The sequence below is a fragment of the Gossypium arboreum genome, chromosome 1 (assembly GCF_025698485.1).
Source record: "Gossypium arboreum isolate Shixiya-1 chromosome 1, ASM2569848v2, whole genome shotgun sequence".
In the NCBI taxonomy this organism is placed as follows: Eukaryota; Viridiplantae; Streptophyta; class Magnoliopsida; order Malvales; family Malvaceae; genus Gossypium; species Gossypium arboreum.
This window is the reverse complement of record NC_069070.1, coordinates 121,447,439-121,458,433: the sequence shown is the minus strand read 5'-3', so window position 1 is coordinate 121,458,433 and position 10,995 is coordinate 121,447,439. Positions and strand designations below refer to the sequence as shown.

Here is a 10,995-nt window from a genome sequence, read left to right as displayed (position 1 = left end):
TACAAAAATTGATTAATCTTATAAACCCTAATATCTTACTTTCCATTCCAGTTTTTTCTAAAAAAAATTAAATTAAAGATTATCCAATTTTTTTCACCTTGACACATTAAATACATGAAAAGAAAAAAAAAGACTAATAAAATTGAGTGGTGTTGGTTTTCTTTTAATAAAATAAAATAAATATAAAATTTAAGACTTAAAATCATTTATTTTGATCTAATGGTTAAGATAATTCGATTATCATAATTCTTATTTTAAAATTTCTCACTGAAAAAAACATTTTAATTGGAATTATATTTTTATATACTTGCAAAATGCTGAAATTATGCAATGTTTTCAATTTTATGCATTTTAGCTTTCCATTTTCTTAATCCATAATAATCACATTTTAAAATTTATTACAACATTATTTGTTAAAATAATATATATTTTCTTTAAAATTGGAAAAATAGTTGTGTAAAGAAGTGTTTTTAAATGCTTTATTTCGTGTCGAATTATCTTTTAGATTCTTAATCAGTCTTTAAACTTTAAAATAATTTAGCGAGTTAATTTGTAAAATTTATGTACTTACCATACAAACGGTTTGAATTTGATGTGTTAAAATAAACACTGTTAATAAAATTTAGGAAGGCTACTTTTAATAGAGTTAATTGTACTAGACATCCTCAAACTATGACCTTTATTCTAAATCGGTTCATAAACTATTGATGTTGTATCAATCATGTCCTTCTATTATTAAAATCGTTAATTTAATCGTTAAATGATACGTTAGATTTTACACCACATAATCTAAAATGGAAATTTTGAGAAAAATGAATATTGTTATAATTAATGTTGTAAAATTATTGATTTTGAGGTTTTCGAAACTTTTATGAATGCTTTATCATTTGCTCTCTTTTTTTTCAATTTTACTTTATTTTTAGCCTTTACTTTTAAAAATTATGTTACGCCTTCTTTTCTTTTAAAAAAATTCATTTTAAATTTAGCTACATAAGATTTGGCGTATCATTTAACAGTTTTAATAACAGAAGGACTAGATTGATATAATCATGATAGTTTGGCATGCAATTAGAACGTTTTGAAATATAGAGACCAATTTAGTACAAGGGTCATAGGTTAGGGATGTTTGGTATCGATACAATAAGTACATATATATTTTTATAATTTAATGTATTTGTTTAAAATATGCTCCATATCATATTTGAGGTTCCATTTAATGTCAAAGGCAGACAGAAGAACATGTCTAATATGATATTGCTACTTTGAAATTTCAATTAGAATGTTTTAATGTTCAGGGACCAATTTAGAATCTGAATCATAATTTGAGAATCCCATGTGCAATTAACCCTATACAAAATATATTACGTTTTAGAATATGTATTTTTGGTTAAAATATGCTCCAAGTCCTTGTACTCTTTATGGATTTTAAGATTTTAATATTCAAATCCAATTGTTAACACTGTTAAAGTTCTTCTATTAAATTCTCTACTACGACATTTGATTTTTTCTAAAAAAAAATAATAACTTAGTAGTCATGTAACAAAAAAAATGATGTAATTAGGTTGTAAATGAGACATTAGTGCTAGTAAACTACTCAAGTTCGACTAGAAAAAAATTGAACTCGATTCGGTAATTATCAAGCCTAGCTCAAGCTCTAGCAACTCGAGCTATCAATTGAGATGAAATTAAGCTTAGTAATACTTGACTTGAATTGCTCGCGAGCCTTATGTAGTTTTTCATATTTTTATATTATTAAATTACTCCATTGCCACATATACTGTTAATCCTAAGCTTAATTATCAAGCTAAACTTGAGGTTGAGTATAAAAATTGATAAACGAGCTTGAGTAGCTCGATTATAGCTTGAGTTAAGCTCAAGCTTAAAAGTAGATGTTCGACCAAGGTCAAGTTGAGTACTGAGCTTTGAATTTCAAGTTGAGCTCGAGCTCGAGCTTAACAATATTCAAGCTCGGGTTAGTTCAATTACACCCCTAGTTGTAGCAAACTTGAATTTAGCAGAAGAATTTTGAAGTTGTTAACAATTGCACTTCTATTTTTAAATCCGGAAAGTGAAAGGACTAAATTTTAAATATATGAAGTTCAGGGATTTGGAGCAAAGTTTACCCTTTTTTCCCATTGTAGTAGTTCTTATAAAATCTTCAGGGTTAATACTGGGAAAAAAAAAGTGCCTTCAACCTGCTTTATACAAAGTCTAAAATTTTAACCAAATTAGCTTCTTCGTTTCTTCATATTTGCCACTGTATCCCCAATTTTCTGTCATTTTCGTCATTGATCAATCAAATAAAGATCAAAGAATACCCCATTTTTGGATCGTAGGAAAGCCAAAAAAAAAATGCTAGCAGTTTTTGACAAATCGGTTGCCAAGAGCCCAGATGGTCTTACTGTTGCTGATCAGCCACAAGCAGTATCAGCTCTCAAAGATGGTTTCTTAGCTAATCATTTTGGCTCAGTTCATCCTGGTTCAGTCACCATCAATCTTGGATCTTCGGGTGTTATGGCTTATTCTCGTGAAAAACAGAACCCACTTCTCCCCAGGTAAAAAAAAAAAAAATCTTCTTTTTGTTTTAATTTTTGTATTTTTTAAGGATTTCATTTCTGGGTTATTTTCTGTGTTTTGGTAAGTGGTTTTTGACTGATCTGATCAAGATATTTTCTGGGTTGTTCTCCATTTTTTATTATTATTGTTTAATTGGGTGGTGAAAAATGTGTATTGGATGATCATAATGTGATACAACAATGATTTTACGTGACTGATTAGCTTCCTTGATGTTTTTTTTTTCCACTTGTGATTTCGTTGATTGAAAATTTTGATATATAAATGTGATTTCTCGTTCACTAATTTTGATATATATATGTATATATATATTATTCTGTATTTACATAAATACATAATTATGAAGTTCATGATCGTTAGTTTTACCGAATTGGATCACTTGTGTTCTCTGATTGGGATCATGCATACTAATTCGAAAATCACTAAGGAGATAGCAATGTCTAGTAATCGAGGGAGTCTGGTAACTGGGGGGTTTGTTTTGAGAACAAAAGATAGATTAGGGGTGAAGCTAGAAATTTGTTTTAGTGGTGCTAGAATGAAGAATAAATTGGGAGGGCGAAAAGCGTAATTCTACCAAACTTGTTATTTCATCAAATTTGAAGGGACTATATAGCCAATTTACCATTTGTTGGGAGGCCAAGGCCATTGCCTGCCCCTGTCTTCACTCCTGAAATAGATTGACTTGATTAGATTTGCTTTTGTCTAGTAGTTTAAATGATTCGGCTTGTTGGTTCTCCGGTTCTTTAGGGCATTTGGGTCGAGCAATCTGGCGAGGTTCTGTCGTTAGATTTTCACGTTTGGGTCCACTATTTCTTAGGTAATCTTACAAGATTAGTTTATTGCATCGATATGTTTCTGGACAATGCACAACTTCTTTTGTTTACTTAACCGCGCTATCATACTTTGCATTTCCTATATCTTTTCTATTATTTCGCAATGCAATGGAGGTTCCGATCATTTTCTTTGTATGTTCCCAGACTGTTTGCGGTAGTCGGTGAAATTTTCTGCATGTTTCAAGGACATATCGAGAACGTTGCTGTCCTTAAGCAACAATATGGCTTGAACAAAACAGCAGACGAGGGGATTATCGTTATTGAAGCTTATAGAACCCTCAGAGACAGAGGCCCTTACCCTCCAGACCAGGTTGTGAGAGATATCCAGGGGAAGTTTGTTTTCATCCTCTTCGATAGCTCTTCGAAATCTACATTCATAGCTTCTGTAAGTATACCTACATTTTCCCGGCTAATGCGGTTGATGTCTCTGATGTATGCTTTTATTGTCGAGTTTCTTCTCCCGTATGATGCAGGATGCTGATGGAACTGTACCTTTCTTCTGGGGAACCGATGCTGACGGCCATCTGGTTCTTGCAGATGATGAGGAGACCGTGAAAAAGGGCTGTGGGAAATCTTCTGCTCCATTCCCAAAAGGTAAATCTACAAGCTTAGTGTAGAATGACATGTCAAAAATGGGGTAGCACAAAGGTTTTCAATGCATAAACATCTACGATACTTCATCATTTTTTGTTTTTCAGGGTGTTTCTTCACATCCTCTGGAGGGTTAAGGAGCTTCGAGCATCCCCAGAACGAGTTGAAGGCAGTGCCAAGGGTGGATGGTTCAGGTCAGGCCTGTGGTGCTACGTACTGTGTGGATACAGAGACGAAGAAGGAATCAACAGGAATGAAGAAAGTCGACAGTGCTGCGAACTGGTCGACAAACTACTGAGCCTCAAAACGTTGTCTCTTCCTTTATCTGCCTTTCTTACACTCTTCCATAGTTCCATTCACTCCTTAATTCCGTATCTCAAAGCAGCTTCATTTCATTCATCAAAACTGAGCTTTTTGACATTTAGTAATTTATACATTTCATGGAATAATATTTGTTGTCATTAAAGGCTGTTTAATCTCTTTGTTGAAATGGTTTTCCTCTCTTTTAAGTTGTTTATAGGAAGTAAATATAACATTTCGGTTTCATGTCATTTTGGGTTAAGATTGTTTCGAGTTTAACTCGTTTTAAGTTTGGTTGTTTCGGGTTCTAGTCATTCAAGGATCGAGTTTTTCAAGTTGAGTTTTTATGAGTTTATGTCATTTCAGGTTCTGGTCATTTGGATACTTTTTCATATATATGTATATTTATATATTATATTCTACAAATATATTATATTTTATTATATTTAAATGATATAATAGCATGTATTAAAGAATTATATTTTAGTTATAAAATAACAACTTTTTCATATATTATAATATTTTAAATATATTATTATATTTTAGCATACCTTTGGATTTAGAGTATTCTATTATAATATAATTTATTACAAAATATATTATATAAATTTAATAATTAATATATTATTTTTAAATTAATATTTTAGATTTATTAAATATATAACATACCAACAAAGCCATTTTATATTAAAATTATATAGTTTATATTATAATTATAAAAATTTAAAATTTAAAAATATTGTTTTTATTAATAATTTATCACAATATTTTTATTTCATTCATAAATTTAACATATTTAAAAGTTTTATAATATATTAATAATATAAATAAAATGTTATTTTAACCTAAGATTAAAATTGTCATTTTAATCTATTCATTGTCTATTCTTTGGTTAAACGTTACTCAACCAAACAATGTAATACTATTATACGTCTATTCCATTAATTGTTATACCTATTCCGTTCAATTATAACCCTATTTCATTCCGATAGAATATTATTCTATTACAACAAACCAAACATATAATTTCATTTTGAGTTAGGATCGAAATATCAAAATTCAAAAACATAGGACTAAAAATAATTAGGTTGGAGAATCATGACTAAATTAGCAACTTATGAGATTAATAACAAAATTTGACTTAATAGATTTAATTGTTACTATTATGTTTAGAATTGAAATTTCAAAATTTAAAAATAGAAAAGCTAAAATTAACCAATCTATCAAATCAGAGTACATATCCTTTTGTTTTCTACTTTCTTTTGATAAATTATATTCAAGGTTATTAAACTATTAGTAATTTTATATTTTAGTCAGTTAACTTCAAAAGAGTTACAAAATAGTCACTAAACTATTTGAAAGTTTTTATTTAAGCGACGGTTTGAATATCGGTAAAGTAAATCAATACACATTGACAAGCAGAAGTACCTTACATCCAAGTTGATTTGATGGTGAGTGTCGGAGATTAAAGAAGAAAGTTGTTTGAGTTTTGATTCGTAGATTCCTTATGTTCAAAGTTGTTTCTCAAAAAAAAAACTATAGAAATGAAGGGGAAAGAGAGCTTTAAGAAGGTTATACAACAGTGGTTTTATAGCCCGGTATTTAAATGAAAACTTTGGAATAGTTTAGTGACCATTTTGTAAGTTTTTGAAATTGAGTGACTAAAACATAAACTTACTAATGGTTTAGTGACCTTAGATGTAGTTTACCCTTTCTCTTTCTCCAAACCTAAAGAAAATCTCCCTAAAATTTCGTCAACGTCAACACGTGGCAATACGATGACTGGCTATGCCATGTCACCCCACTTCCCAACCGTCCGATTATAATTATTAACAAAAAAGAAAAAAACAAAATTCTACAAATCTACACTTTATCAGTGCTGAACAGAAGAATATATCCGTTTATCGAGCCTCCGCATCCCCTCACTCTCACTATCGCGCGTGCAGTTCATTCTCAACAACAACCCCGTCGCCGCTTCCCACAAACGCTCCATAACTCGCGTAAACCAAACACATCAACTCTTTTCCTACCGCCACGTCATCGTTACACGCTGTCCCAATCAACCGCCAAACCCGCTCAAAAAATATTTATAAATATAGTTTTTTTCTATTTTCTGCTTCCTTTTTCGAAGAAATGTTCTTCTTCTTTGGATCTCCAATGGAGGCTGAAACAAAGTAACAAACCCTTGAAAAAAAATCATTTGATTTTTTTTTTGCGGTAAAATGGATGAGACGTTCTTCGATCTAATGGAGTTATTGAAGAAGCAATCGATAACAGAAACAGTTGTCGACATTTTGATATATGCCGTGCCTATATGGTTAGCCGTAACGATCGGGCTTGCAGTCGGTTGGTCTTGGCGTCCTAGGTGGACCGGCTTGGTTCTTCTTGCCTTTCGACCAAAGTTCCGGTTCATTTGGACCGCTCCTCCAGGATTCGGAGCTCGCCGACTTTGGTTAGCCTTCACCGCGCTCTCGGCTTTCTCCGTTTTTCGGACGATTTTCTGTAACTTTATTAAAAGGAGATTTAAGGAATCGGCTTCGGATTCTTCGGTTCCATTACAATCTCCGCCGCCTACGGCGTGGATTTCACCGGAAAGTGTTGCTGATGCTGTTAGGTGAGTATTATTTATATTTTATTTTAATTTTTTTATTATTTATGTGATTTACAAAGAACCGTTTTTCGTTGTAAATATTTTGGATAGTATTTGATGCCGGTTGCTTCGTTTCTTTAATTCCATATCATTTGTATCGAGGTAAACATGAATTAGACTATATAAGTAAAGTTTTACGAAGGTACATTGAACTCGAAGCTAGTTTAAGGGATAGTTAATCCTAGGCTTTTGATGAGCTTTTGTAATTAGCATCGCTTGCGAGTTATGTAAGTGAAGAATTTGTACGTTTCTTTATGGTTAGTGCATTTGTGTTTCACCATGGGCGGTGGCAGGGCTCTGCCCCTAAAATGGAAAATTACTCTTACACCCTTCTAAAATCTGGTAAGATTGCAGTTTGATTTCCAAAAATGATAAAATTTTGATTTAAACTATAAACATGGAAGCTAATATACTAGTGAAATTACATTTTAGCTCTTATAAAAATAGATAATTTACTAACGGCCCCAGAAAAGATTTCTGGCATCGCTCCTGTGTTTGACTATCATCGAATAGAATTTCCATTCAAGTGCTCTCTCCCCTTAGACCTGGTTAATCCCATGGATGCTTATACTCTGGTTATTTTTGCTTGTTCCAGAATGTTAGAATAAAATCCTGTTTTGAAATCATTGTTAAAAGTGTACTAATTTCTTCAGTAACCGAAATTTTCTTATGTTACTATCGGATTGGTTAATGCTGTTTGATGCATAAGCTTATTCACGACTAATACCTACTTCGTTATAGCCCCGGCGGTAGAGCTGAAGAAAGAGAGCAGGATATTGTCACAGAGAATGACTTAGCACACCTCTTACATTTACTCGAAGGGAAAGATGGGGAGATGGAATGGCAAAGGATGATGGAAAGGACTACTTCAAATATGTCATACCAAGCATGGCGCCAAGAGCCTGAGGTAGGTTTCTGAAGACTGAATTATTAACGTTCTTCCATAATATATGCCCATGAATACTTGTATGTTCTATCTTTATTCTAATAAGTCGAAACCTCCTTGTGGAACATTATAGCTTAAGGAAATTTGTACTTTCTGGTTTTATGTACTGCATTGCTCTGAGATCTTATGAGCATCATATTATTTAGTCAAGTAGCATTTGAACTATGAATGAATGTAAGCTATTGTTATTTATGAAAATTTCACATGTTATTAGGTCCAACTATGCAAAATGCCTGATAGCATACATGATACTGTTTCTCTGTGTTTTTGTTTGTCTTGGGTGGAATTCTGTTTTCGGTGATGTACTATTATGATACCTGATGTTCTCGTAAGCCAAAACCTTACATCCTAATGGTGATTTTGTTTACCAGAGTGGCCCTGCAATTTACCGAAGTAGAACGGTCTTTGAGGACGCAACTCCAGAGGTGGTTAGGGATTTCTTCTGGGATGATGAATTTCGACCAAAGTGGGATACTATGCTCGCATACTTCAAAACTTTGGACGAGTGCCCTTGTACGGGATTAATGATTGTTCACTGGATAAGAAAGGTAGATGAACTGAATAGTTCGTATGGTTTTGTTTGCTAATGTTTCAGAATATTAAGTTTTAACGCACATTTCTTATTCAATACTATGGGCTAACATGTTTTAACTGTCTCATCTTTTTTGCAGTTCCCATTTTTCTGCAGTGATCGAGATTATATAATTGGTCGAAGAATATGGGAGGATGGAAAGACTTACTATTGTGTGACAAAGGTACAGGCTATAATGTTTTCTTTTACGGATCGGTTAGCTTTTAATAAACTATACTCCTAATGGAGTTGCTGTCAGGGCCTGGTGGTATTAACCATATAAAGGGGCTCTGGTGGGTAGGGTGTTGTTTATAGAATTATCAATTCAGACTACCCTGCAAACCCGACCTGAATCCACACCGACCCAGCTCTGTTTGTGATTATAAAAAATCAACAATTTAAACTCATACAACCCAAACCTAAAGCTGAAATGAACTTGAAATGACTCAAACCGAGAATGATTTGAATAATGTAACTTGAAATGACGTGAACCTGAAATGATTAGAATCCAAAATGACTTGAACCTGCAATGATTCGATCAGAAAAACTCGACCCTCAAATCTAAATGAACCAAACCCAAAATAAGTTTTGCTCAAAATGACTTTGTCTAAATTGATGAGACCCAAAATCAACTCAACCCGCTCAATTGATAAGTCCAGTTGTGTGTGATTTTAGTAAGAGGTAAGTTGATTGGATTGTTCGTAGTGGTATAAAGTATGACCAACAATTCTTTACGACTAGAAATAAACCTAAATATATGATTGGATTGTCTATAGTGGTGAAAAGCTGGTTGAGCTTTATCTTAGTTAGTATAGTTGCTATTGCAGCAATCAAGAAAATGTGGGTTCAAATACACTTAAGCTCGTTTTTCCTCCCATTGAAGAGTTGCAAGGGGTTATTCATGTTTTATTTTTAAAGATAAATTTATTAATATTCAAGCTATGATGTTTCAGGGGGTACCATATCCTGGTTTGCCAAAGCGTGATAAGCCAAGACGAGTGGAGCTTTACTTTTCAAGTTGGATTATTAGGCCTGGTGAGTCTTTTTTGTCTTCTATAAACAGTATTCTGGACATTACTCGTGATTGCTAACACCTTTTCTTTATCTAACTTTGTGATGCAGTTGAGTCTCGGAAAGGCGACGGACAGCTATCCGCATGCGAAGTTTCTCTTGTACATTACGAAGACATGGGGATCCCGAAAGATGTGGCAAAACTGGGCGTTCGTCACGGCATGTGGGGAGCTGTAAAAAAGTTACACTCAGGCATGAGGGCGTACCAGAGTGCAAGAAAAACCGATACTTCATTGTCTAAATGTGCACTCATGGCAAGAATTACAACAAAGATCTCTTGTGATGAGAACATAAGTTCTCCCGGTTGCGGTCGTGTTTCAAGGGAAGATGAAAACAGTCAAAGTACGGTTATTATTAAGAGGAAGAACGATAACAGCCTTAATTGGAAGTGGATAGCCATAGCCGGGACCGTGGCGCTGGCTTTCGGACTTCGCTCGGGCGTAGTTGGTAAGGCATTGTTAGTTGGAGCAGGGCAGAGAATTGGCCGACGGTGAGATTTTTTTTTTCTTTTTTCTTTTTACATTTGATAACATTTGTGGTAGTATCTGGTTTTTTTTTTTTAAAGATTCTAAAACAACTGCTTCACATTAAAAATGCACTGATTCTCATTGTTTCAGAGAATTTATTTAATACGATAAGATACGTAATGAATAAATAGAATTATTATATATATATATATAATATTTTATATGGTAAGATTTTCAATTCTAAATATGAAATTATAAGATTTTTCAACACTGTTTTATTGAAGTACTGTGAAAATTTGACGAATAATTTTTTATTTTAAAATGCTATATCATTTAATTGAACAAAAATCTTTTAGCAATTCAACTTATTAAATCAAAAGAGTAAAATGAATAAATTCTTGAACTTAAAATTAGAAATACTATATTTTAAATATACTAAAAAATGAGATTGGAAGTAGAATTAGACCTTATAATTTTCATAGGAAAAATGGGGAGCCTTTTTCTAAGGGAGAAAAAAACATGGCATTGGATTTGTTATTATGGAGAAACTAAAATGTAGTTGAATAATAGATGGATTTCGACAATATCTTATTAGGTTTTATTCAAACAGGAGTTACAAATCATGTCAGGATTAAGGGAATCTTTAGATGAATAGTGTATTTATTTATAATTAGTGTAAAAACAAAAGTAATGATAAAATTAAATATTGATAATACTGTAACATAAAAAAAATACACTAAATACACCACACTAAAAATAAACACCTATCTAAAAGAGCCTTAAGATAAAGAGATATACTCTCACTTTATTTATTTATTATCCTTTATCAAAATATTTTATCAGATCTATTGTCCAAGGTAAAAAGTAAACAACATGATAAAAAGGATAAATGTAAAATCAACTATTTGCTTTTTGCCAATGACTACATGAACTTCATAGAAAACATCCACTCATGCAAAGCAATAAAAACACTGAATGAATTTTGCTCATTA

General features: G+C 32.4%; 2 protein-coding genes across 2 annotated transcripts; both read left to right on the top strand.

Moving 5' to 3' along the window:
* Positions 1-2,160: 2,160 nt before the first annotated feature.
* Positions 2,161-4,674, top strand: LOC108480913 (stem-specific protein TSJT1-like). The gene is made up of 4 exons (XM_017784046.2): positions 2,161-2,555; positions 3,552-3,792; positions 3,881-4,001; positions 4,106-4,674. The coding sequence occupies exons 1-4, from the start codon at positions 2,353-2,355 to the stop codon at positions 4,294-4,296; spliced, it is 756 nt and encodes a 251-aa protein (XP_017639535.1). The 5' UTR covers positions 2,161-2,352; the 3' UTR covers positions 4,297-4,674.
* A 1,740-nt stretch (positions 4,675-6,414) lies between these two features.
* LOC108480764 (uncharacterized) lies at positions 6,415-10,196 on the top strand. The gene is made up of 6 exons (XM_017783861.2): positions 6,415-6,912; positions 7,690-7,855; positions 8,266-8,442; positions 8,566-8,649; positions 9,419-9,500; positions 9,588-10,196. The coding sequence occupies exons 1-6, from the start codon at positions 6,521-6,523 to the stop codon at positions 10,028-10,030; spliced, it is 1,344 nt and encodes a 447-aa protein (XP_017639350.1). The 5' UTR covers positions 6,415-6,520; the 3' UTR covers positions 10,031-10,196.
* Positions 10,197-10,995: the final 799 nt, after the last annotated feature.

Excerpts from the sequence above, each read along its gene's own strand:
- LOC108480913 (XM_017784046.2), top strand. The coding sequence starts at position 2,353 with ATGCTAGCAGTTTTTGACAAATCGGTTGCCAAGAGCCCAGATGGTCTT. Across the intron at positions 2,556-3,551 it reads CAGAACCCACTTCTCCCCAG|ACTGTTTGCGGTAGTCGGTG; the intron begins GTAAAAAAAAAA and ends GTATGTTCCCAG. Across the intron at positions 4,002-4,105 it reads TTCTGCTCCATTCCCAAAAG|GGTGTTTCTTCACATCCTCT; the intron begins GTAAATCTACAA and ends TTTGTTTTTCAG.
- LOC108480764 (XM_017783861.2), top strand. The coding sequence starts at position 6,521 with ATGGATGAGACGTTCTTCGATCTAATGGAGTTATTGAAGAAGCAATCG. Across the intron at positions 7,856-8,265 it reads CATGGCGCCAAGAGCCTGAG|AGTGGCCCTGCAATTTACCG; the intron begins GTAGGTTTCTGA and ends TTTGTTTACCAG. Across the intron at positions 8,650-9,418 it reads CTTACTATTGTGTGACAAAG|GGGGTACCATATCCTGGTTT; the intron begins GTACAGGCTATA and ends ATGATGTTTCAG.